General features: G+C 41.6%; 1 protein-coding gene and 1 long non-coding RNA gene across 3 annotated transcripts in view; one reads left to right on the top strand and one right to left on the bottom strand.

Annotated features, from left to right (window-relative positions):
• The first annotated feature begins 746 nt into the window (after nucleotides 1-746).
• LOC129153092 (uncharacterized) lies at nucleotides 747-25,004 on the top strand. The gene is made up of 4 exons (XR_008559287.2): nucleotides 747-858; nucleotides 1,271-1,326; nucleotides 24,010-24,079; nucleotides 24,867-25,004. It is a non-coding gene; the product is annotated as an uncharacterized lncRNA (long non-coding RNA).
• Nucleotides 23,499-26,925, bottom strand: part of large2 (LARGE xylosyl- and glucuronyltransferase 2) — a 114,654-nt gene continuing 111,227 nt past the window's right edge. For both annotated transcript variants that reach the window (XM_015953306.3, XM_054731935.2), the window contains 3 exons: nucleotides 24,861-25,007; nucleotides 24,595-24,790; nucleotides 23,499-23,922 (listed from right to left, as the gene is read on the bottom strand). In XM_015953306.3, coding sequence (XP_015808792.1) covers nucleotides 23,725-23,922; nucleotides 24,595-24,790; nucleotides 24,861-25,007 — 541 coding nt within the window. In that variant the 3' untranslated portion in view covers nucleotides 23,499-23,724. The remainder of the gene's footprint in view (nucleotides 23,923-24,594; nucleotides 24,791-24,860; nucleotides 25,008-26,925) is intronic.

Raw genomic sequence — 26,925 nt, 5'->3', positions numbered from 1 at the left:
GTACTAAAGGAAAATGTTCATCCTAGATGAGGATTACAAAAATCAATTTCAGGAGCTGGGAACAGAATTTGCATCGTGGCAAAGAGAAATCTGTGCATGTTGTGTTTTCCCCCAAAGGCCACTGCTGCTCTTTTGTATAAAAACTCATACAAGAGAAGATTTCATTAAGGACTCTAAAGAACTTCTTCTACCTGCGGTGAAACTGGAAACGAGAGGCATTCAGTTCTTACATTTACAAAATGAAATGTTAGTATCTTCCCCAAATGTGCTGCTCTGCTTATAAAAGGAAAGAAAAATGCACGAGGGAAACATTGTAATTAAGAGTTGTCCTTGAAAGCTTATAAGTGCACTGCCTGTCTGCAAAATCACAGCCATGTATGAATAAAGGTTATACTGGAAGTAGTGCTGATTATGTTAATATTAAAATTATTGCAAATAAATTGCTTTAATTAGTTTAACTGAGGTTTTAGCAGCAACTAATTTCCAATTTAATACGGCTGAATACACTTCCCAATGAAAAATGTGACTCAGCTCTTTCTCTTTTTAGCGCTGACTGGTTTTTTGTTGTTTTAATTCTCTTAACATTTTTTTAATCACAATTGTCTATTTTTGCTCATTTTGAATACATTTATAAACATTTTCTAAATGTTTTTTATATTTTTACATTTTTTGTTTTTGTGAAGCGCCTCTCAGTTGCCTTTCAGTATCACTGCCTACCGATAGGTGGCGGTGTCGCGTTTTGTTGCGTCGCTTTGACCTCCAATCAACCGAAGCAGTTAGCTTAGCACGTTCCTTAGTCACGACGATGACATTGAAAGCTGAAACTCACCAAAGTCCTGTTACTTGGTCCAACTTCAAGTAAGATAAAACGCAAAAACGAACGAAATTATCACTATAATTGATTAGTTTATTTTATTATTGTAAAATAAACGTGTGTTTATGACGGTGCTAACTGGCTAGTCTATAAGCTAGCTGTGGAAATTTGGGGTTTAACCACGATTTTTCAAGTCGCTAAAAATGTCTGCCTGACTTTTAGGTTTATGTTATATTTTACTTTATATTTCTGTGTAAATAAAACGTACTGCATTGGATTCACTCATCTGTGGAACAGCATTCAGTTAAAAGAACAACCAATGAGCAGGCTAGTCGTTGGAGTAATTTTAACTAACCCCATTATCGTGAAAGCAGGTAAATTACATCGTTATGTGGCTTTCAGGACAATGTGGAAGCCAGTACTCATCAACAAGTGTGTTTTCTGTTTGTGTTGTAGGTAATAAAACCTGACAGCTGAATTAAATCTGGATCCATCGCCTGCATCCCTCTCATGTAAGGACATTTGTCTGTTCTAATTGTGATTTTGTCCTGTTGCATCTTCACTGCATTTTGTTCTACTTCTATTAATGTTTAGAGTTCATCAAATGTTTGAATATGTTCTTCATTAGCTGAAAGGGAAAAACACACCTGTCTGTCAGATTAAAAAACAAAAATCTCAAGGGCGTTTTGCGCGGATTGTTTTTAAAACTTGTGGGGATGTCAAACATGACTGAGTGTGGCCTGTAGACTGGTGGGGACAATTGTTTTTAATTATTTATTAATCACTATTTGATGTTTTAATTTCAATACGCACTGCCGTGTATTGACAGGTGTTTGAAATCTGAGCTTTGTCCAATAATTATAAGTTAAAATCTCAGGATCGAACCTACGTGCCACAGATTACAAGACAAGTACCTGACCTATAGAGAGCCTAAGTCCATCAACTTCCAGACAAATTTTCTAATTCTGCTTGCTATGTGCCATGGAATTCACATATGATGTCCATGAATTTTCAAAACGCATTTTGATACCAAGAAAGTGCTTATTTTTGAACAGGGGAACATTATTTTAGGTTTTGTGTGAAAATAAGTCCAGGACTACAAATGCACTTCACAAACGTGAGACGTCATCAAACCAGATGTGGAGAAAAATTGTGGGAAATGGCTGTAAGTTTAGCGAACTTGAAATCCTTCAGGGGGAAAGAACCACCATAAATCTGGCCATGTAGTAAGTAGCAGCTACATCATGTGATGTCAAATACGCAACATGTCAATTCTGGCAGGAAGTCAAACCAAAACAGAAGAGACAGGCTGGTAAATTTAAAATGTTTAAAAAAATTTCAAAATGAAATACCACGTGTGGAAAACAGTAGGCGTCAGCAGAAGCACTCGCCAAAAATTCTGGCCTGATGTGAACAGAGGAGCAGCGGGCAGTGCGCAAAATTTGTGAGCGATCCACTTTGCGGTGCTTCGCAGCTGATGTGACCCTGGCATAAGGCAAAGCTGATTAGAAAATAGCTCTTTTTGCCCCATTGAATTGCATTAATTTTTTCCTTCTTCCGGGGACCCATGAGCCGACCGGAAAAGGAGGAGACTTAGGCTCCTCTGTAGGGAGCCTAAAGGTGTCCGGACTCGCAAACCAGCTCCGATGCAAGGCTGTAGTCATGCTGGTCACAGGTGTATTACTTAGGGTGACCACAGAAACACCGCAGCTCTTTTAGTTGACGCTTCACTTTTGAGTCGCTCAATGGCATTTTTCTTGATAATAGTTTGCTGGTCGAATGGGGAGAATTCTATGCATTTACCATAACACCGCTTGGTCTAAGATGGGTTGAAATAAAATGCGTTGGTTTGGCAGCTGTCTAACAAAACTAGAGTTACATATCCGGAGCTTCATGTCAACACAGCGCCGGTAGCCGAGTCGACGCGCCCGGCAACAACAGCAAACTCTGGGATCTTTTGCGGCCGTGGACCAGTAAAGCCCGATATCCTCGGTGACCTAGTTATGATTTCGTTACTAAGCAGGCCACAGGTGTTTTCACTTTGGAGTTTTTCTTGCTAAAATTGCCCTGAAAAACTTTGTTAGCTTCGGGTTAGCATGTAGCAAATGTAGCTGATTTCCGACCATGGAGCATGAGCTGATGTAAAAGGCCACAGCGCCCGGCTACGATTGCTGCGGTCTGAGGCTCCGCTAGTAATTTAAAAATCCCGGTCCATATTAGATCTTCACAGGCGACCAGCGTGAATGCAGCCTCACACGAAAACCAGTCGGCCGAACGCGTGGTATCCTGGTCCTTGATGCCCTTCTCGGCTTCTTGGGTTATCAGAGTTAGCTAGAAACTACAATGGTTCATTTGTTCCAACTCTGTTCCAAACGTAACAGCCCCACTCTCAGCTCCCGTTTTTGGATTGTCTGGGCGTGCCAAGACGTGTGACAGGTCAAGAAATCAGTGGTGGGAACCTCCCATTTTTGGCCTTAACTCACCTCCCGTGGAGCACTGGGCGGGCTATGTTTGTCCTGTTTATATGCCGATAGTGGGGACATGCCCTCAGCGTCCCCAGCTTAAATGACAGCTATGAAAATTGTATTCTTTACAAATTAAATTTAAAGCAAGCTAAAATTGGACAAACCACAATATTACCATCCCAGTAGAAATCATGTTAAACTCAAGTTAAAAGCCAATGTATAAAGTGATTCTTCAAACAGGAAGTAAACACACTATAGGTGGATTATCGAGGGTCTGGTTCTTCTGGACTATGCTGGACTAACTGTAAACAATGGAGAGGTGACTGATCAGAACCACAGCTAAGGTGGTCTAATCTAGAGGACAGCTTAGCCAGAGGCAGATTTAGCTTTGGTGATTGTACGTTACTGATAAAAATAACTTTTCATGTTTACTCTGGACCTTTTTCTTCTCTAATGTAAAATGATCTTGAAGCTCTCCAAAACTTTTGACAGTAAAGAAGCAGGAGGGCCACGACTATCAAATACTCTGTAAAAGCATGTTTGTTTCATAGTACGAACTTTTCTCCATTTAGTTTGAGAAAATTCAATGTCAACTGGTCTTTGACATGTTGGAGGAAGTTAAACAGGCTGCAGTGGATCAATAGTTGACCAGGGGTTCATGCATATGGAAATAGACTTGAACATTATAGGACTTAGTGAGTGGGAGGAACTCATGATTTAAACAGAACTGCACCAAAATCACTAAGGCAAAAAATGACAACAATACAAACTTAACATTAATACCAGTGTCTTTTAATCCCTGAAGTAATCCCTGAAGGTGTTTGGATGAAAGTATGAATCAGCATATCATGACGTGGCTCCGGGGCTTGCCTCAAGGATTGCTGGAACTTCTTTTGCAGCAGTCACTGCAACTCAGAGCTGGCAGAAAAGGGTTGTTTACAGGGGTGGGGGGTCAGACAGTAGAGAGAGAGACTGGCCACAAAATATGAGATGAGGATGACAAAACACAGCGATGGCTTCATATTTCCTCCATGGTGGTAACGAAATGCTAAAATTGTCGGTAATGATGTCGGGCAAGCCGAGTCTGAGCTTTAAGCCTGTTGGGTCATTTTGGTTATTGGGTTTGTTGAGACTACTGCTCTGCTGCAGGTTTTGTGTGTGTGTGTGTGTGTGTGTGTGTGTGTGTGTGTGTGTGTGTGTGTGTGTGTGTGTGTGTGTGTGTGTGTGTGTGTGTGTGTGATAATAAAAGTCAAAATGTCCCCAAAGGTCATGCAGTGGGAGGGTTAGTTAGCTGGTTAGTCATGGAGATTTATCAGCTATCAGTAAATCCTAATTAAGCCCACATCAAACTGCTGGTGTTATTGTTATTATTATTAGCAAATATAAAATAAACCTCCAACGTGTTCATCAGAAGTGTAGAGTTCTTTTGAGTTTTAGTATTTTCAGCAGCAGAGCTTCGTGCTCCATCATGGTTCTGAAATGAGACTAGTGGGTTCAGACCAGGCCAAACCTGTCATTTCATTTCATGTTTTTTAAACATTATTATTTAATAATAACTGATTTAGTTTTTAAAACTCGCTTGTTTAGGTTGTTAATTTAAAAACAATCACATAACTATAATTAAACAACCTGTTAAAAAGCTCTAGAATGCAGGGAATGACATCTGTTCACTAAAAATTTGCTGTGGGGGACCCACAGATCTACACCCCCATCACCCCATGTCCACTCAGTCTCCTTCCTGAGAAGAGGACAAGGCTGGGACACACGTCCCAGCCTTGTCCTCTTCTCAGGAGGAGCAGAAACTTGTTAGCAGAAGGTAAACAAAGGCTTTGTTGTGTTGCTGTGTTAAAATAAGAATCCCAACTTGAGACGTAATCAGGTGTGTCTGAGCAGGGACACGTAACGAAAATCATCAACCGACTCATCAGGGTTTTGTTTGATTGCAGACACCTGAGTTAGTTTTGGAACTTTCTTAAAGTTCTGTTTTACATTTGCAGCTAAAATGTCAAACTGGATCTTTAAATCTCCAATTAGGTCTCCTGTTGCTTGATCTTTATCATACAGAGCCACAGCTCCATTGGGGCGTCTACCCGTAAATTGGCCCCGAACCCTATGCCCATGCTTTTGAAGGCTAGCTTGAGCTAGCTGACCTAGTTCATGCCCGTTTAAACGATAGGAGTGAATCACTTCCAGCATGTCTAAGACCCACTTATCTGGATCATCAGTGTGAGGTGTAATCTGTTCACAGGGTGTCCGCGGGGTTTTAAAAAGTATTAAAAAGTGATAAATAAAAATAGTCAAATTTAAGGCCATTAAAAGTGTTAAATTTGGTCTCAGAGGTATTATTTTTTCCAAATTAGGTATTATTTTTTTCAGACTTTCAGGTGTCGTATTCTGAACATCGACATAGAAATATATTCCGAATTAAATGTTTTGAACGATTATAAAAACAAAACAAGCCGATTATTTGCTCCTCCCACTTGCGCTGCCCTGAGTTAAAAATGAAGCGCTCCTCACAGTGTTGCCAACTTGGCGACTTTGACGCTATTTCTAGCAGCTTTTCAGACCCCCTTCTTGACTTTTCAAATCTTAAAAGTACCTACTACCTAGCGAACACCTCAGAAACATCTCTGGTAACCCTTAGCTACTTTCTGGATAACTGTCGTTGACATTTCCTGCAGGTTAGCTAAACACTCCGCCTGCGCTCCGGACCGTTCTTCAGGACATTAGGAAAGGGAATGATGTAGTGATGTGTCAGTCGCTAAAGAAACAGCTCTCAGAGCCGGCTCCCTGTTGGATTAACCAGAGTGAATGACACACACACCGAACCTGCGGGCTCCTGAGCCGATAAAAACGGCTAATGTGCGTGTGCGGCGCGCTAAACACACATGCAGCTTGCCCCTGATTGCTGTGAGACCGGGTTGGGGGGTGGGGGGTGCAGCTGTGGTTGGGACAATTATTACCTTAACTGATGGACCTGTAAATAAATAGTTTATAAATAAGGTAGAAATAAGTTCCTCACGCTGATAAATAATAACTAATCTCTCTGAGGACACGGTGCTAGTGTATTCTCCTACAGCACCTTGACACGACTAAATAAATGTTATGCAAAATTTAGTGAACATCAATTTATTTACATTTATTTGTTAGAAATGCCACTGTATAATTCTTGCTGTCAGTATTTGCAAGATATTGATATTTGGGTCTGTACTGGTTAGACTTACATGAGTTAAACCAAGGTCTACAGCCCTTGGGTCATAAACTATGAGCTGTAAGTATATTGGTCTTTTGGGAATCAGGAGTTATTTTAGTGATCATCTTGTTTTTTGTTTATTTTTGCCCTGATTGTGCCCTGAGCAATTTTATGACTGAATAAAAACAACAACAAAAAAATCTACATAAATTGAAAAATCGTATTAAATAATCGAGATCTCAATTTCAGTCACAATAATCGTGATTATTGCTTTTGCCATAATCGAGCAGCCCTACTTTAGCATATCCGGTCACATAATGATGACGTCATATTAAGTGGTCGTTCTGCATCATTTCAGGCCTCGTGGTCAACTGTCTGAACCTCTGAACAGAAGTGCCTGGCTTATTTTCTAAGTAAAATAAATATGTGCAATACATTGTCAACATCAGTGAGTCTCTAAGTCTATTCTTTTTGTATGTTATATATGTTAAAATACGTGTAAATAGGTCGCTGATTAACACTTGCAATTTAGTGTTGTGATGGTTTTAAAAAAATTCTGAAGGTAGTAAAAAAAAGTATTAAAAAGTAGTAAATTTTACTTAAGGATTGCTGTATATACCCTGGTTCAGCAACTTCCCTCGCTTCTAGGGTTGTCACGATACTAAAATTTCAAACTCGATTCGATACTTGAAAAAATACTCGATTTCGATACTTTTTAAAAACACCCATTTATCGAACAAGTTTATTCAAAAAATAACATTCCTCAATTTATATTACAAAAATTAAATGTTAAGAATTAAGTGTATTAAGTGCTTAAACCTTTCAAGTATCAGCATTTTTTAAAACGTGCATACAAAAACTGGCGAAAGTTAACACTTAAAATCATGAATTGTCTCACTATATATACACTATTTGCAGAGTGATGTTTTGCTGCTTAAACTCTGTTTAAGGTGCATTTTTGTCATAAGATGTAATGCCATATGTTTTGTTCTGTACTTTTGAACAACTCTGTTGGTCAATAAAGGGAGAAAACGAATTTCTCCACAGTAGGACAAAGGTACATCTACCGGTAATCTTAATAAAAACAGACTGGCGCACGGCAGTGACGTCATTAAAAGCGCCGGTTAGATTAGCCGCAGCTAGTCTGTTTACGCCTAGAAATCCCAGACCCGCTCCAAACGAACAGGGGAATCACGTTAATGATTCCTAACAAAACCTTTCGACATGAAGATGTTTTGGTGCAGATAATGTCTTATTTCGAGGCTGCACCATGGGTGCCCGTCCGCACCCGTTATATGGATATACGCTGACGGCGATTCGCTGATGGATCTAAATACCCCGGGGAATCCAAGTAGCACCAAAGTTGTCAGCGTGAGTAAACAAACGTACTGCATGCTAGAAATTAAGTCCGGGTTGCAATAAACGGGAGTTTCCTTTAAGCACATAAGCGTGAATATACAACTACGTGTCGGACTTGGTATGCTAATTAAGCTGGGCTGTGAAGCGTCTCCCAAATTCGCTGTTTATGTTTTTGTTTATTTATTTGGCAGACAAAACTTGGATCGGAGACAACTCGCGTGGGAAATTGCTATGTAGCCATGCGGCGTCTTCTTCTGTTTGTCTGGGAGCGGGAGGCTGCTTTACGGCATCTGACTGTCGTGCGTGTCCGTGTACTTGAAGAAGGCTGTGTATAATAGTCCATAATATCGATACCACAGGGATGGAATATCTCATTTAGATACCACTTTTAGTATCGATTTATATCTGGGTATCGATTTTTTTGACAACACTACTCGCTTCCTCAAGGGACCAGGGTCTAAACACATACTGCTGAGTCCCGTCATTTGTGGGGACCTGAACCATAGGATCAGCTTCTTCCCTAGCTTCATCATCTGAAGTACAATCAGAATCCTCCTCCTGATGAGGATGCAAGCTACCAGATTTCTCTCTGTCTCTTTTCTGCTGTCGTGTCTCAACACTGGATATGCAGCCACAGTGGCCTTCAAGGACCTGGTTTACTCCCCCTGTTCTTCAGGACAGAGGCTGGTCTGATTTCTTCTAATGCTTAAAGGGAGAACGTTTAGATCAGAGGCCGACCGATATGGTTTTTTTTCATGCTGATGCCGATTTTAAAATAATTTTGTTGCCGATATCTAAAGCCGATTATTAAGGCCTCTGTGTGTGTGTGTGTGTGTGTATAAACATTTTTGCAGAACATTATCGTGAAAGACAACTGAACAGTCACTGTGTGCAATATAAATAAAATAGGTCAATAAATCTCTAAATTTTTTGAACTTCAAATATAAAAAATAAAAAACTCAAAACATTTTTAAAAAACTGTGCTGGGGTCCTTCGGGTCCTTTCTTCAGTCTAGTATTGGCGGCAATCGGCCAACACAAGTGCCCGATTTGTGTTTTTTCTTTTATTGGCTTTTAATAATGATTTCAGCCGATGTAGAAAAAATTGAATATATTGTTCCAATATATCAGACGGCCTCTAGTTTCGATGCTCAGTCATACATTTATACTGGCCTGTAAAAGCACCACGTCGATGCTTTTTTATCTGAAATGTCCAAAATTACAGAAACCTTCGTTTGCAGCTCCTTCGAGAGAGAGAGAGAGAGAGAGAGAGAGAGAGAGAGAGAGAGAGAGAGAGAGAGAGAGAGAGAGAGAGAGAGAGAGAGAGAGAGAGAGAGAGAGAGAGAGAGAGAGAGAGAGAGAGAGAGAGAGAGAGAGAGAGAGAGAGAGAGAGAGAGAGAGAGAGAGAGAGAGAGAGAGAGAGATATTGCTCATACAGTAAATGTGAATTTATGCTTTAATGGGAGAATACTTTTTTTACCTGAAGTGATGATGTGCTTTCCTCAGCTGCTGAAAACCAGGAAATGCCAGACCTAGCAGTTTATTTGCATTTTATTCTTCTGTTTTCAGAAAGAAAATACCTCCGCCCCATCCCATTATTCAAACGCATCTTCAAAAGACAATTCAATTTCCAGGTTTAGCAATAAACGTCAGAGCAGGAAACAACTAACAGAAAGCGGCTAAATTAGGTTTTAGAGCGAAGACGAAGGCTGCGTTTGTCTTTTATTTATGCTGTGGGAAATCACCTCGGATGTACGTACAGAAAGCTGAGTCCCACAGATCTAATCTTCAAAATTTAGCTGATAAAATTTAATAAGAATCTCCAGGTTCACGAAGGGTTTGAGCACAATCTCCCACAAGTCAAGAAAACTGTCATGAAACGTATTAATTCACCTCCAGGAACATGGTTTTCTCTTTTATTACGTATCTGGACTCAAAAACACCTGATATTGGGTCAGAGTTCAGGAATTGTTTGTGAAATCCACCTTAAAGGTCTTTCTTACTGTTATTAAACTATCCAGGGGTTCAGACTTGCCCCAAACTTAACCTAAATTAGCTGAATTAGTTTGTTTTTGTTATTTAAAACTATATTATTGGGTTTTGACTTGAAAAAGAACATGGTTTAAGAACCAGTTGAAGCTTTAATTACTGCAGGTTAAAACAGATATTCTCCTGGTTTGGTCAACTACCCCTGACAGCCTCCTGGAGATTGGGGCGGGGCTAAATGTGGGCGGGATCAAACATTTATAGGTGGGCGGAGACAGCTATTTGACTCCTGCTCCTCTCTCAATGGAACCGGGAAACCGTGTGTGTGCAATGCCGTAGCCGGGACAGAGGGAAGTCACAGGTGTTTGTGTGACGCGTCTTTATCAGCTGTTCTTCTGGTGGGCCCACCTCCGCTGGCTGGTCTTTGGAGAAGGGAGTCCCAGGTGCGAGACAGCTGATAGGCCCCCTCGTCTCTTTTCATGTTCCAATGTTCACGTTTCCTTATTTCTATTGCCTCGCTGACCCAACGTTTGAACCGGTTGTTCTACGTGTTGATCATTTTCCTTGATCCCAGTCCATGATGTGATTATTTCGTTTGCAATGATCTGAGACGGCTGACTTGAGGGTTTGCTCATCTGCCTTTGTCCTTGTGAGTCTTTCTGTTGTTTCATTCTCGCATTCCTTCTGGTGCTTTTTTCTTCTTGTGTCGTATGTTCTGCCGGTACGTTTTATTGCACGACATGCAGGGTATTTCGTAGATTACATTGCATTTCTTGTCTGGTTCTATTTTGTCCTTGGGGTGTACTGGTAGCTGTCTGAGTTTCATGTGAGGTTTGACGGTTGTGTTGATTTGTTGTTTTTTCATGGTGCTTTGCGTACGTTCTGTGACTCCCCGGTTATCTGGAATTGTGATGGTGTCCGTGTGCGTGTGGTCTGGCGGCGCCCACCAGAAGAACAGCTGATAAAGACGCGTCACACAAACACCTGTGACATTTCTGATGAAGACCGCAGACGACGGTCAAAATATGTAAAGGTAACTCGAAACACCTTCATGTCTGAAGCTAAAAGAACCTCGTTTAATATTTAAAAAGAGGACATCATGAACTTTGTAAAGGATCAGCATTCTTTGTTTCACAGACAACATAAATCCCACAATTTAAGGTAGTCCAGGAATTAACGTACCGTAACATATAGCAGGTAGCTAACAGAGCGTACTTCAAGAGAGAACATGTCTGTAATTTGAATGTATTTTTAAGTGAACAGCAAAGAAAGTGTAATAAACATGTATAATGTGTACGAACTGAGCATTTAACAAGGTGGTAAAGGTAGTGCTGTGTTCAACACTGATGTGCCACCTTAAATAAAACTGACCCTGCTTTACTTCACTGCAGCAATTCAGCTAAGCCAACCAACACTTAAAGATACATTAAGAAAGGTAGTCAACGGACTACTTTTACAGACGCAGCAGCTCGACAGGTGTTCTGTAGAAAAGAGTTACTCTTCTGCTCACCGTCGTGCCGTCCAATCCCTGTCGCTGAAAGCAGCTGCACACTGAGTAAACGATGTAAAATATGAGCGACAAGGCTACTTTAACATTTATTCTTAATATTAACATGTTTTTTATTAACGTACTTCCTAAACAGGTGATATTTTATGGCAAATAAACTAAAGAAATTACAAAAACAGAAAGAAACTCATTTATGATTAAAAATAAACTTAAAGGACAACTCTAGTGTGTTCTCTAAAGTATCAGATCGGGACTCGGTATAGGCAGATTCTTAACATCAAATGAGCCGGAATCAGATCGGGAGCCAAAACCATGATGGGAACGTCCCAGTTTTCATCTGCTGCCGCCTCTTCTGTTTGTGACGCAACAGGAGGAGGTTGATGAAAGTGAGCCGAGGCAAAGAGGTCCGCTGAAAGTAAACGCAGCTCCAGGAGACTGCACAACCCAACATTTGCAACCACAGATAGCCGTCCAGTGTGATAAATGTATTGCTGTCTTGGCTGTGACCTTTTTGGCTGTCTGTAGGCAATCTCCTCGTTTTTTTAGTGTATCTTTCAGAGTCGGCTGGCTCTGTGCTTCTCTCGTAGTTGCTGTAGTGAACTTGAGCAGGGTGTTTGTTTTTATGGTAACAGACTAGAGAAAAATGCAAACAGTTGATTTTTTTGTGGCGACGCCTGAAGGTAAAAGCCGAAAGAGAAGTTTTTAAGGTGGCGTATCCGATTCATAGTGTTGAACGCAGCTCTACCTTTCACACTACATTAAATAACCAATATGCACACATTACAAGTATCCGTTTTACTGCCTTCGCTGTCTGGTTTAAAATGCGTCCAAAATTCAGAAATTTTCTCTCTCCTGACACGACATGCTAGCTCTGCATTAGCCTGCTAGCTAACAGCTATGTGTTATGGTGTTGGAATCTCCGCCTGCCTTAAATTGTGTGAAGACTAAGCCATTGTCATTACGGTTGAAAATCTTTAACTTGGGATTAATTAAAAAAAGTCAAGAGTGCTTTTTTATTTTGATTTTTTTTAAGGTAGATCCGGTCTTTTCCACTCGATTCAGATTTTTTCTAAATGATTTGTTCGGATCGAAGAATCCCTAACAATTTCCAAAAGACTTTGACTTTGAAGAACATCTTTTCATCCGATTTCTTTCTGTGCACTATTGGCCCCCGATATCATTTACCTCACCTTCATTCATTTAAAACTAGAACTTTTGGGGAGATGAAATGAAACCCACCTACACCTATTAAAGTCCCATTAGTCATCATCACACACTGGGGAAATTACATCTGCACGTCTGACCAATCCCAGTGGGGAGCGGTGAGCTGCAGCAGGAACTAGTAGGTGGTTTAACCCCCCCCCCAATCCAACCACTTAAAGCTGAGTGTCAAGCGAGGAGGTATTGGATCCCATTGTCCGAGTCTTTGGTATGGACCCGACTGGATTTGAACCCTGATCCCCCAGTCCCAGGGCGAACACTTGACCAACTAGGCCATTGAGGAGATAAAGATTTTCAGGAAAATAACGTATTAAAGCTATTCCAAAATGATTCAGATGAAGGCAACTGGACCTCTTTGGTTTCTTGAAGACATTTCTCTTCTCATCCAAGGACCTTTGTCAGTTCTGACTGGAACACGGAGGGTCAAGTTTATAAGCTGTAGCTGTCTGTTGTTATTTAACGAGCAGAGACTCCAAATAGGAAGCTTCAAGAAACCAAAGAAGTCCAGCTGCCCTCATCTGAACCCTTTTGGACTTTGGTGACCTGGATTACTGAGAACCTTCACCAGCATAAAGCGTTAAAGCTGCAATAAATGTAAGTGCTGTCTAACATCCTACTAAATTAAGTAAAGCTGAACTGCTTCCACTGCTCTTCAGTGTACTTCTGAACATTATGTCTGACACTGAGCACATATTGTCGGTTGGCCTATATGCGGAGTGGCTGACTAATAATTGATAAGTTGTTGCTAAGAGCCTGTAAGGCGAGAAGTGGATGAACTTCTGCCGTGAAGCGACAGCTCGAGGGGGCTCATATTGTGCCTGTGTAACATGTTAATGTTGAAGGAGCAGAAGAACCGCGCTCCATAGGAGGCAATGACCCTGAAGAGGTGACAAAAGGTCCAGAGCAGCTTCAGACGCAGATGGAAAATGTTGACGCGTTGTTTCTGCTGTTTTAGCATGTTGGAAACCTCGTGTGAAACTCCTCAGAAGGCATCTGTAAACAGTTCACCCACAGTTCATCTGATAACTAATCAGTGCTTTAATCCCTCCAAAAAATCCCTCACTTTGTCCCGGGAATATTGAAGTGGGTCTAAACTTGTTGTTTCTCTGCATTTGCTGTGATCGCTAGTATTAATTAATCCCTCTGGCGCTCCTATTTCAGGAAGTAGAAGTCAGCTGAAGGATTGGGGTGGAAACAACAGCATTTGGGGTAGGGCTGCACGATATTAGGAAAACCTGCGATATTCGATAATGATTAATATTGTGATGACGATAACACTTGCGATAAATAAAGTCTTAACTCAGGAACAAAAATAATCAAAAACAAAAGAACTAAAAATTTGTAAATATGAGAAAAGCTAAAGATGTGAGTAGGGATGGGTACCTTTGACATTTGAATCGATCCGGTACTAATTCCCGGTACCTACGAGTCGATACCGGTACTTAACAGTACCAGTTTTAGATACTTTTGAGTGTTTAATATTTTAATTCTCTTTTATAATTAAATATATATTTTTCTCAATATATAACCATATTTGATAAATATCACGATAAATAACATACAAGTTTGTATTTTAACATCGTCCTTGTAGTTTTATAAGCTGATAATTAAACTGAAGCAAACATCTTTACTGTGAACTAAATTTACTGTGTATCTTCATTCCTTTTGCCGTCCTTTTTCATTTGATTTTTCCTACTGGGAAGTTAGAATTTCCGAGGAGAAAGCGAACGCACCATTAGCTGGTAACAATGGTGGCAATGGAAGCTAACATATCAAGCTAACGTTATCTTTAACAGTTTATTTAGCTGCTGGAGCAGATTAAAACGATGATGCCTCAAACTTAGATCGTTGTCGCTGGTTTTACCTTCATCCATTCACCTATCGCATTTAGTAAAGTGAAGCCAAACTTTAGAGCGCGTTCATGTTCTTCTAGTCGGAAATTCGGAGTTCCGAGGAGAAAGCGAACGCACCATTAGCGAAACGGAAGCTAACAAATCAAGGTAACGTTATCTTAAACATTTTATTTACCTACTGGAGCAGATTAAGATGAGGATGTCTCACTTAGATCGTTGTCTGTCGCTAGTTTCATCACCCAGTTACCCATCACATTTAGTGAAGTGGACCCAAGCTTTAGCGTGCGTTCTTTCTACCATGCTTGCTCTGTTTACAACGGGCTCGCAGGGACCGGCAACATAACGCTCTTGCGCATGCGCAACTGTCTTGGCAGTACCGAAACGAGGCACCGTTTGAAATGACGTGAATCGGTGTTCGGTCGGTACTATGGAATTCGGTCGGTACCTTAAAAAGTACCGAATTCGGTACTCATCCCTAGATGTGAGAAAAGGGGAAATAAAATTAACAAGAAAAGGTAATCAGTGGATCCCGGGAAAAGCACAACAAAGCTAACTCAGGTGTTTGCTAACCATCAAATTTAAGTGCTGTCCGCCTCGGGGGCGGGCATCTAACCTATGAGAACCCACCCAATTGGCCAAATGGGTGAAGAGCTCCATTTGATTTGTTAAAAAATCATAATACTTCCGTCTGATTGACAGAATGGATTATGTTTAGCAAATATTTTAGCTGACCATGTATTGCGATATGTATCTGTTCTTTGCGATATGCATATTGTGCATGCTGATATCGCAATAACGATATATTTACGATATATTGTGCCGCCCTAATTTGGGGTCATACTCATATTCATGATATTAGGATGTTTTGCCTCTGATTGGCTAACACCTGTGTAAAAGATGCATCACTGGTGTTTTATCTCCACAAATAACACAAGCCTGAAGGAGTTCCTAATGCTAATATTAGCTTCTACTAGCCAAGACGCGTTCTGCTCTCTCCATAGTCTTCCCTGGTCGCGAGTCCATTAGTGCTAATTTACACTGTGACATAGATCCGTGAGGCTTTTCCTGACCCAAACTTTTCTCCATCCGTTTTCTTTCAGTGGCTAATGAAGGAATAGGGTTTGAAGACTGTTCATGTTGAGCATGCATGTGAAATTTAACATGACTAGGGTTGGGCATCGAGCATCCATCGGAACTGGGACCAACTGTCAGTTTTTCCCGTAATCGTTCAAAGTTTTTATTTCATTTCCTAGTTTCCATTCCCAGTATAACGACCGGAGGAGGAATCTGCGGCCGATCTCCGTGAAAAATAAACATGATCTGCAAATTCTCATCAACACTTTTAAGAGCTGACCACACCAGCTGTCTTTTGCTCTTACTCAGCCGCCTGCAGAGAGCCGTGTGCAGCACCGACATGCTTTAGTCTAAGTCAGGGATTCCCAAAGTGGTGCGCGAGGTGAAAAGTGTAATGGCTGCGGAGCTCAGAGAAGTCTGTCATATGTCACTATTAGCGTAGAAACTCATTTGTGGGTGGGCTTAAGAATAAGTAAGTGGGCACAATAAATGTTATTGAAAACAAGTATATTTTTGCGCGTGTCCTCCGCATGTGCCCTAGCTTCATAATAACAATGCGCCGAGCTTCAGCACTCTGGCCTGCGCACGCCGATGTTATTTGATCATTTTTAACGGTGTTGGAGAAATCTAAAGGTGGTGAGTCATTCTGGCAGATTGTAATTAACACCTGTCTCATGCAGGTGTTCTGACATTGTAAACCTCACACACAGAACATCGTGGATGTAACTAAATAACAATAAATGATTCCAATTCAGGCTATTAACTGCGCGCTCAAGATCTGAAGTTCAGAGTGCGTCTGTCAGAGGTCAGACGCGTTCCAGCGGAACCACGGCTCACGGGTGCACAAGTGAGCACATCTGGGCTGGGCAGAAGTTATTTTACAACGTTGGTTTAAATAGCGCCAATAACGAGATGCGGTGACTTGAGCGGCTGTGCCGCATGCGCGCGCACACACACACACAGATTCAATAAGCGCGCACGCTGTTTTAACTCCGGCGCGCCGTCAGACTGAAGGCAGAAATGAACGCTGCCTCCACCGTGATAACAACTTTTAAGAGGTTATTTTTCATTCAAGGTCAAATTAAGATATTAGCTTCTGGGATGAGTCGGGTCCGCTCCAGCCAGTTAATCCTCATGAACCTGACCACAAGTCATGTTACTGCAGCATTTGTTATTCCAGTCGGCGTGGCAGCGGATCGCAGATTCAGCCACATCATAAAACAGCAATAAGTCGGTCTGAGGTAAAAGTGAACATCATGGCTATATCTTGTCCCCTAAAATTTTAATCATTGTTGGTCATTCACATGTGAGTTTATGACATGATTGTGTATATAGGTTTTTATGGGTTTTACAAATGTGTAATTTGGATGTGTTTTTAGAATTTAGAGATTTTAGTGCCGGCTGCTTCACAATGCTGTCTCGAATTGCCCCTCGGGGACTAATAAAGTTTTCTTGAGTCTTGAGTTGAGTCTTGAGACATTTGATTACGCACAAGTAGGTGATCAGCTCAGGTTTACGCAGAGCAGAAGGAAGGAGAGCGCTCTGGCCGCACAGGTTAAACGTTCCTACTTTAAGAAAACCGTTAAATTGCATTGTTTATGTGCTACCTGGGCACTCTAAATATTTATTTAAAATGAAATCAAAGGAAATTGTAATGGTATCGAATGTTTATTCATTACTATTTAAAAAATAAAAGTGATGGGGAATTTTTTTTAACCCTGTCTGTTTAGCTTGACATCTGATATATATATATATATATATATATATAGAGCCATGCCCCGATGTGGGGACTGGGGGGGGGGGGGGTGCGTCGACATGGTCGGGACATAGAAGGGGGTGTGCGGCTAAATAAGTTTGGGAACCACTGGTCTAAATGAAGGTGATGTTATTGTTCATAGAATGAAAATTCATGTTGAAGTTAAGTTTAAAACGTATAACGTCTTGAAAGAATTGGAATCGGCAATCGATAGGAACCGGAATCGAAGGCTCCAGGGATGCATGAGATTCACCCAGAGTTCCTTAAGGCTCTGGAAGTTGTAGGGTTGAGTTGGGTGACATGTGGACATCGGGGGCAGTTCCACTGGATTTGCAGACCAGGGTGGTGATCCTCCTATTTTAGGGGGGCCGCAGGATGTTTTCCAACTACAAAAGGATCACACTCCTGAGCCTCCCTGGTAAGGTCTACTCAGGGGTTCAGAAGAGGAGGGTCCAGCGGATTGTCGAACCTCGGATTCAGGGTTTTGTGGATTGTGAGTGAGACGGCGTGTGACCGCATCCCTCAAGAGGCCCTCTGATACAGTTTGGTATCTCCTCTTTATAAGTTTTATTTATGGGGGGGAAGATGGAGAAATAAGATGGAGCGTGAGATCGACAGGCGGAGTGGTGCTGCGTCTGCAGTGATGCAGGCGTTGTACCGATCGGTCGTGGTGAAGAGAGAGCTCAGCCGGAAGGCAAAGCTCTCTATTTACCGGTCGATCTGCATTCCTACTCTCACCTATGAGCATGAGCTTTACAAGCGGCCAAAATGAGTTTTCTCCACAGGGTGGCTGGGCTCTCACTTGGAGAAAGGGTGAGAAGCTTGGTCATCCGAGAGGGGCTCGGAGTAGACCCGCTGCTTCTCCACATCGAGAGAAGCGAGTTGAGGTTGCTCAGGCATCTAGTTTAGATGTCTCCCAGGTGAGGTATTCCGGGTACTTCTGACCTAGAGGACCACCCAGGACACACTGGAAGGAATTTGTCTCTCGGCTGGCCATGGAACGCTTTAGGATTTCCCCAGAAGAGTTGGGGCTGCTGCCCTCGCTACCCAACCCGGATAGATGAATGAAGGTCTCTTTTTTCAACATTTATGTTTTTGTGCATGAATTATTTTGCTAACAAACACAAAGAGGCAACACAATATGGCTCATTTTTGCATGTCGGATGATATCAAGCGTAGAGGTGGGAAAAATGATCGATTCTAAGATGCATCGCGATTCAGCCGTGCATGATTCCGCATCGATGCAGCAATGTGACATGAGATTCTGTCCCTATGTCTATGCCGGGGGTCGGCAGCCCGCGGCTCTGGAGCTGCATGCGACTCTTCCATCCATCTGATGCGGCTCTCTGTGCTTGTAAAATAATGAATGGATAATTAAATAAAATGCTTTATATTTTACTGCATAAATTTTACATCTGTATGCCAATTCTAAATGTAAAGATTGTCTGCGTAAACCTGAACAGGTCCAACCCGCTCTTACTGTGAGACCGGGTTGACGCGTCACGCTTGTGCGTAATCATATCGGCGCATTCTGAGCTGAAGAGGATGTGAGATTCTGGGATTCTCCTCAGGTCCTGGATGTGTCGTCACATTGGAGACAGGAATAGGCACTATTCAGCCAAAGTTACATAATCAGGGAACATTTTCTAAGTGACAAGTCTCGCTTCAGTCGGAGGAATATTCCCGCATGCGCTCTGGTTCTGCGACGCGCTCCAAGCCCCTCTCCACATCTTCAGCTCGCTGTGCACCTTACGTACGCGCTGACAGCGAGCTGCGCTGAGCGGTGTCCAGCTCAGATGTTCAGATGGGAATCTTTTCTTGAGTGATTTAGCTACATCTGCGATGTGCGTAAAATAAAATGTTAGTTCGTCTGCATGCGTCGGGGTAATTCTTTCTATTCTTTCTCCGTCAAAATAAACGGTCAAATACGGGAACTATCCGGTCAACACAAGCCCTGCTTTTAACTGTTCTGTTTTCTTGTGAAAATTGTTGCAAAGAGATATAATTTACCTTGATTAACACCAGAGCCAGGCGCACTGCGCCGTTATCTCCGTCACTGTAAATGAGGGAAAAACAAAATGATCGGATCCTTTTCTGACCTTCCCCACCTACAAAGTTTAATTACAACAATCAAACGTGACAGAGCCTGGATTTGTATTCTGAACAGTCTAAACTTGTTTTAAAAAGAAACGTATGACAAAAGTGGCACCTGCTCAGTAAAACCACCAACAGGGTGAAAAATATCAAAATGTAGGCAGAGACGGGCTACAACTTCTGGATCCATTTTATATAAATCGTTTTATTGATTATCTTCTTATGAAAGACAGCTTTGACGTACACGAGCGACCGATACCGGCTGTTGTCACCTGTTGTGAGCAGCGCTCTGCTGTCTGAGGGTAGGTCCCGCCCACAACGCCGCGGCTGCTGCAGTGTTTTCTTTACTGTGGGAAACGGGTAATAATGGCTCTTTGATGGGAACAGGTTGCCGACCCCTGGTTAATGTCTATGCGAGGACAATAAAGTTTTGAGGTTTTACAATTACTTCTGGGGGCAGAGTTGCAATGACATGCGCACTGCGTTGCCCTAGCGCCAATTTAAAACAGAAAAGGCGGACAGGGACACAGGGCCAACATTACCAGTAATCAAAGGTGTACCCGTTACATTTAAATCGGATGTCTGGGCTAATTTCGGTTTTGGGATCCTGGATGTGAAAGAATCACTTGACACAGTATTTGTTTACTATTTTTAAGTTCAGTAATATTCTATCTTAAAGCTATACCAAAAACATTTCTTATATTATTTAAGTAATTATAGGCAGCACACTTTAAACATTATTGCTCACTATAGTGAATAGATGAATGTTCTGTTTTTCAGGGATTTCGAAATCAAAAAGAAATTGAAAACTATTCTACTGCTTTTATTAAGTAATGAAAATTTTTGTGTGAAGAATCGTGATGCATTTCAGACTCAAATCGAACCGTTAGGCAGATAATCGGAATCGGATCGAATCGTGAGGCAGGTAGAGATGCACACCACTAATCAAGCGTCAGTGTAAAGGTAAACTTCTGTCATAAAAATGCATTTAGCTCACGTACACCAGAAGAACCCTGTTTTACGGGTTCTGCTCCATTAGTTTGTTTTCTCTAAAAGTTTTTTTTTTTACTTACGGTGCTGCTTAATAAATAATTAACTGTTAAGTAGGGTGCAAAGGAAGTTCTGGGTCCAATTATTTCATTGTGATTTGCATTTAAAATGCATGAAAGGTGCGGGGACCCATTCATCCAAAACAATGTAGTTTCTATTAAAACATTTTCAGCAGACCAATTACACACATGGAGGATTCACTCGACTTACAACCGCGGGTCTGGGAAAACATCAGAAATTTTGGATTTCCCTGGACATTTCACCTTGCAGTGATGAGAATACAAATAATTCTTCAAGGTCTGCGCAATGCAAAAAAATAACTCATCACAAAACAAAACCTACATAATCATTAGAAAAGGCTAATTTATTTAAAGCACTTACATAGAAAAATATGATTGATTTGAGTCAACAATAATAAATAGAGCGCCTGACGATCCTCAGGCCTTGTCCGTACGTCTGTACAATCAATATCCAGATTCACAATACAGCAAAGGCACTAGCATTAACCACAATCAACAACACACTGATGGAGGCGGTGCAGATGGCAGCGCGAGGGGGGCGGAGCAGGGCTCTTCGTGGCACCGATCGCTCAAAACGTCGTCCAACAACCAACGCAAACACCAGTTTGGTATCGTTTTTCTGCCGTGATTCAGTGAAAATGACTCCGGGTGGATGTCTTCTTCCTCCTACTCAGGTACAAAAACCTGCAGGAACTAAAACTAACAACTTAAATAAATGGTACAAAATTAAATAAGCCATCATTTTCAATTTTCTTTGTTTAGCAGAAAGTAAAAACATGATCAACTTGGCTTAAATTACACAAAATATGACTAAAATAAGCAACTGTGTTCGTCAGGTCAGTTTTAAATCAGTCAGGTTGAAACAGCAGCGTGACATAAAAAATACATCCGATTACAACATTAGGTCACATGATCAGTGGGTGATGAGATTAATGCTTAAAAATAAAAAAGCACCAACTGTTAAAGTCCATCTGAGATTAAATGTTTTCTCTTTGCTGCCGTAGTCAGATCTGAGATCAGATCTTTACAGACTCACGTCAAACTAAAACCACCACCAAGAAGACTTTAAATTATAAGTTTAAATTAAAGAAAAGACCTTCTGTGTTAAGTTTATTTATAATAATGACACTTTTTATTCTTATTGGTTTAGTATTCGTGCCGCCATCTTTACCCCAGGTCTGGATTAAGAAGCTGGTTCCACAAATCCTGGATAGATGATCTAATTTATCGTACGTTAAATGTGGGGGACCAATCATAAAACAGGATGATTGGTTTTAAATCATTTTTAGGATAAACAAGCATCAGACATAGAAACTATTGAATTCTGATGGATTTGTGTAAATATTGAAGTTTTCTCGTGTCCAGACTCTAAAATATTTAGGTGATTTAGATTAAATTGATTTTTAATGTAGAACCAGAATAAAATGAAACTTTAAGGAAAATGTTTTTCTTCTACAAACTCTGACTGGTCACAAGTGATCCATAAACCAGACAGATGACCCTAAAAACGATGTTTTAGCCCAACAGCGTGGTTCTGTGATACTAATAGATCAGAAAGCCCCTGACTGCCAGCGTTTTTCAGCATTTTTACAGTTTTTTTGAAGTCACACACAGTATTGTGCTCTTTGACCATGTAAACACCAAAACTAGATCAGACAGTAGACTCCCTTCTTACATCATGAAGAATCTGTGTTTCTAGCTTTTTTCGTTCTTTCACAATCCATTGTCGTAGTGTGAGCTGCATAAGCTTTTCTGGTTGGCGCCTCGCCTTGAGCATAGCGGCGTCCCATAACGATCTCCTAATTCATGGAATGTCTGATCACGATGTTTGAGCCGATGGGTGATGTTTACTCTCAAGGTGCGCAAACTCATTCCCTAGCCCGCCCCGTTAAAAAAAAACATAATTGATGAGTTGAGAGGTCGATGGCTGTGAGTTAACAGGAACCAAATATGATATTTGATATGAATTTCCCTCTGGGATTAATAAAGTATTGATTGATTGAATAGTTTTTTTCTAAGAGAACAGATCTTTTAACCAAAGAAAAATAATTGTCAAAGTGGAAATCTTCCAGTAAGAAAACACTAAATAATCACACGTTTCTAGGTATCCAGATATGCATTGTGGGTTTGTCCGTTATAAAGGAACAATGATTCATGTTGGCCCTTGCATAGTTGAACATCACGATTAATGACCTTTTCTACCAAAAGTTAAACATCCAGGTTCACAAGTGGTTGATTTTAAAAACACATGTTTACTAATTTAACCCAACTTCCTGTTTGGTTAGCATAGCGCTTGTACGGAAGCACGGAGGTCTAGACTGGGAGTTAATGCAAATAGAAATGTGTTTTTCTACGCGTTCTTGTGCAGACACTCCACAAGATGCACCTGCGTGTCGTTTAAAGTGTGACAAAAATCTTTAGCAGTAGTCGGATCATTTATTGACAATACACTTTTACTTGGGAAGAAATTGTAAACATTTTGAATCTCAGATGGACTTAACCCAAAGGATCATGGGTAAAACGATTCAGTAGACAGCACATAAAACCAGTGGTTCAGACTTCTGCATTGGTCCCAATCATTCATTTGTTCTGCTGCTTTAAACGATAAGTTAAAAGGTGAACAGAACCTGTAGTGCAACGGTTAACATGCAGGACAGAAGCAAGCATGACGCCGACCACAGGCAGGAAGCGTGTTGATGTGCCAGATCATACAGACACACCTAAAGCCCACAAACTCTCCAAAATCATCCAAACGGGAAACTATGGATCAAAGAGGTCAGAAAATATAAAAGAAAGCAAACTTATTATAAAGCTGAAATCAAAACTGTGGATGTTTACTATCATTGGTTCTGAATACTCCTAAAAACAAACTAAACTTTTATTAAATATCTTTGTAAATATCAAGAACTTGATAAGGCTTGGATCATTCTCCAGTTCGACTGGCCTCACAGGTGTAGGTTGTCCCATCGAGTCCAGGTCTTCGTGCAGACCAGTTCCGTTTACGACCTCTGGGAAAAGCCCTGATTGTCGGAACAAATAGCAAAACCTTTTATTTTGTTTGTTTTTTGTTATTTTTCTTAGTTTCCACCGCCGTCTGTTTTCCCCCTCAGCTATTGCTGAATCCTGCATTTGGAGAAGCCGACGTTCTCCCGTTCTGTCCCCCATCACCTGGATCGACTGGAGAATTAATGCACGGGGACCGGAGAGCGTTCAACAGGGCCACAAGGCTTGACTGCATCACTATTATCCACGCTCCGCTGCGCTGTTACCCCCTGCATGAGTACGTATCCGAGCCCTCGGGGGTCCGACAGGTCTGCTGGACCTCAGCCATCCTCAGATATTCCTCTGGGCGGTGAGGTACTTCAGAGCTGCCGCTCCGTACTTCCTGGACAGGTCCTGATGGAACTCATCCTTCAGCGTGTTCAGACAGTTGCGATAGCTGGAACTGGAGCGGAACTTGGAGATGTCGAAGCTTGGAGCGTGGGGCATGTGGATCATGAACGCGTTAGGGAGAACCATCAGGTCATATTCCTGAAAGGGTTTTTAAAAAGTGTTTAGTCAAAAATCTGAAATGAATGCATAAAATCTTTATTAATGATTTATTATTTTATATCACAGTGCGTGGGAGGGGCTACGGCTGATGATGACAACATGGTGGCTCGCTTTATGGACTATTCCTAACCAGCAGGTGAGAGAATCAGGCGTTGGTGATCTACAGGTATTCTGCGGAGACGTGTCTCCTATCAAAAATAGTCTGTCCACTCATTTTCTTTAGTGTTAGGAGAAAATTGTAGGAAATAAATATCTTAGTCTTTTATTCGTCGTAACGGAAAAATACATCCTGATGACTGAATTTAACGATAGAAGATGGTTTCTGCTGTGTTGATGAAATTGATATGATCAATTAAGTTTTCCAAAAACTTAAAATTAAGTGTTGCCTAAAGAGATTTTTAGTGAGTGGAACACGCCGTTCCAGCAGTAAATTCAGTATGACTAAGCCAGATGGAGACACAGTTTTGATGGGTAGCACATCCAAGTATATTCTTTACGCCATTATCCTAATGAAAAATTGTAGAATTAATTATCTCCCCTGCTGGTTGGGAAGATTTCATGACAACCAGAGCAATCAATCTTATCAGTACTCGTCCCTACTTCTGATGTTGACGTATGAAATAAACCACGCCTAGCGGGGCGTAGACATACCTGGGCATCCAGCTCAATGATATGAGACACTTTGTTCCACCCGAAGCCCACGAAACGCTGGTCATACTCGGGACAATCTCGTCTCACCACGACATAAGGCTCAAAGTCTGGCTCCCACTCCACTTTGTAGGGCATGGTGGCCGTTCGCCATTTGGCATAGTTGGTAGGAGCGTGACCCTTCGGCCACACGTGGTACCTGAGTCAGATAACGTAATTAAATGACTAGGTTCATGTTTAGTCCTCTCAAGGTTTTTGTGTTCTCGTACCTGAAGGTGTAGAGAGTCCCCATGTCCAGCATGGAGAGCAGCTCGGCTTTGGATTTGGGGAAAGACAGACGGTATCGCAGCGTCTCAAAGGCCGGAACCACCAGAGCCTTCTTGGTGTGAGCCATGTCCAACTGGACCACAGCCTTCCTGTAACAGCAGCAGGTACACAAACACTCATTTTTGGAACGCAGATCCTCAGACCAGATCAGTGCTTTCCAACATTCCTGGAGTCTGAGGAACTGATCCAGGATTTCATGGGAATGAGATATGTTTTTGCCTCTTTGTTAATGTACAGGTCCTACTCAAAAAATTTGCATATTGTGATAAAGTTCATTATTGCCTGTAATGTACTGATAAACATTAGACTTTCATATATATTAGATTCATTACACACAACTGAAGTAGTTCAAGCCTTTTATTGTTTCTAATATTGATGATTTTGGCATACCGCTCATGAAAACCCAAAATTACTATGTCAAAAAATTAGCATATTTCATCCGACCAATAAAAGAAAAGTGTTTTAAATACAAAACAAGTCAACCTTCAAATAATTATGTTCAGTTATGCACTCAATACTTGGTCGGGAATCCTTTTGCAGAAATTACTGCTTCATTGCGGCGTGGCATGGAGGCAATCAGCCTGTCGCACTGCTGAGGTGTTATGGAGGCCCAGGATGCTTCCATAGCTGCCTTAAGCTCATCCAGAGTGTTGGGTCTTGCGTCTCTCAACTTTCTCTTCACAATATCCCACAGATACTCTACGGGGGTCAGGTCAGGAGAGTTGGCAGGCCAATTGAGCACAGTAATACCATTGTCAGTAAACCATTTACCAGTGGTTTTGGCACTGTGAGCAGGTGCCAGGTCGTGCTGAAAAATGAAATCTTCATCTCCATAAAGCTTTTCAGCAAATGGAAGCATGAAGTGCTCCAGAATCTCCTGATAGCTAGCTGCATTGACCCTGCCCTTGATAAAACACAGTGGACCAACACCAGCAGCTGACATGGCACCCCAGACCATCACTTACTGTGGGTACTTGACACTGGACTTCAGGCATTTGGGCGTTTCCCTCTGCCCAGTCTTCCTCCAGACTCTGGCACCTTGATTTCTGAATGACAAGCAAAATTTGCTTTCATATGAAAAAAGTACTTTGGACCACTGAGCAACAGTCCAGTGCTGCTTCTCTGTAGCCCAGGTCAGGTGCTTCTGCTGCTGTTTCTGGTTCAAAAGTGGCTTGACCTGGGGACTGCGGCACTTGTAGCCCATTTCCTGCACACGCCTGTACACGGTGGCTCCGGATGTTTCGACTCCAGACTCAGTCCACTGCTTCCGCAGGTCCCCCAAGGTCTGGAATCGGTCCTTCTCCACAATCTTCCTCAGGGTCCGGTCACCTCTTCTCGTTGCGCAGCGTTTTCTGCCTCACTTTTTCCTTCCCCCAGACTTCCCACTGAGGTGCCTTGATATAGCACTCTGGGAACAGCCTATTCGTTCAGAAATTTCTTTCTGTGTCTTACCCTCTTGCTTGAGGGTGTCAATGATGGCCTTCTGGACAGCAGTCAGGTCGGGAGTCTTACCCATGATTGCGGTTTTGAGCAATGAACCAGGCTGGGAGTTTTAAAAGCCTCAGGAATCGTTTGCAGCTGTTTAGTTAATTAGTTGATTCAGATGATTAGGTTAATAGCTCGTTTAGAGAACCTTTTCATGAAAAATGCTAATTTTTTGAGATAGGAATTTTGGGTTTTCATGAGCTGTATGCCAAAATCATCAAAATTAGAAACAATAAAAGGCTTGAACTACTTCAGTTGTGTGTAATAAAACTAATATGTATGAAAGTCTAATGTTTATACATTACAGGCAATAATGAACTTTGTCACAGTTAAGGATGGGTACCGAATTCGGTACTTTTTAAGGTACCGACCGAATTCCATAGTACCGACCGAGCACGATTCACGTCGTTTCAAACGGTGCCCCGTTTCGGTACCCGTCCTTCATAACGAGAACTTGCCTAGACAGCTGCGCATGTGCAAGAGCGTTATGTCGTCGGTCGCTGCGAGCCAGTTGTAAACAGA

This window comes from Nothobranchius furzeri, chromosome 9 (assembly GCF_043380555.1).
Source record: "Nothobranchius furzeri strain GRZ-AD chromosome 9, NfurGRZ-RIMD1, whole genome shotgun sequence".
Lineage (NCBI taxonomy): Eukaryota > Metazoa > Chordata > Actinopteri > Cyprinodontiformes > Nothobranchiidae > Nothobranchius > Nothobranchius furzeri.
Note: the sequence above shows the minus strand (reverse complement) of the source record. Positions and strands in the feature narration are given on the sequence as shown.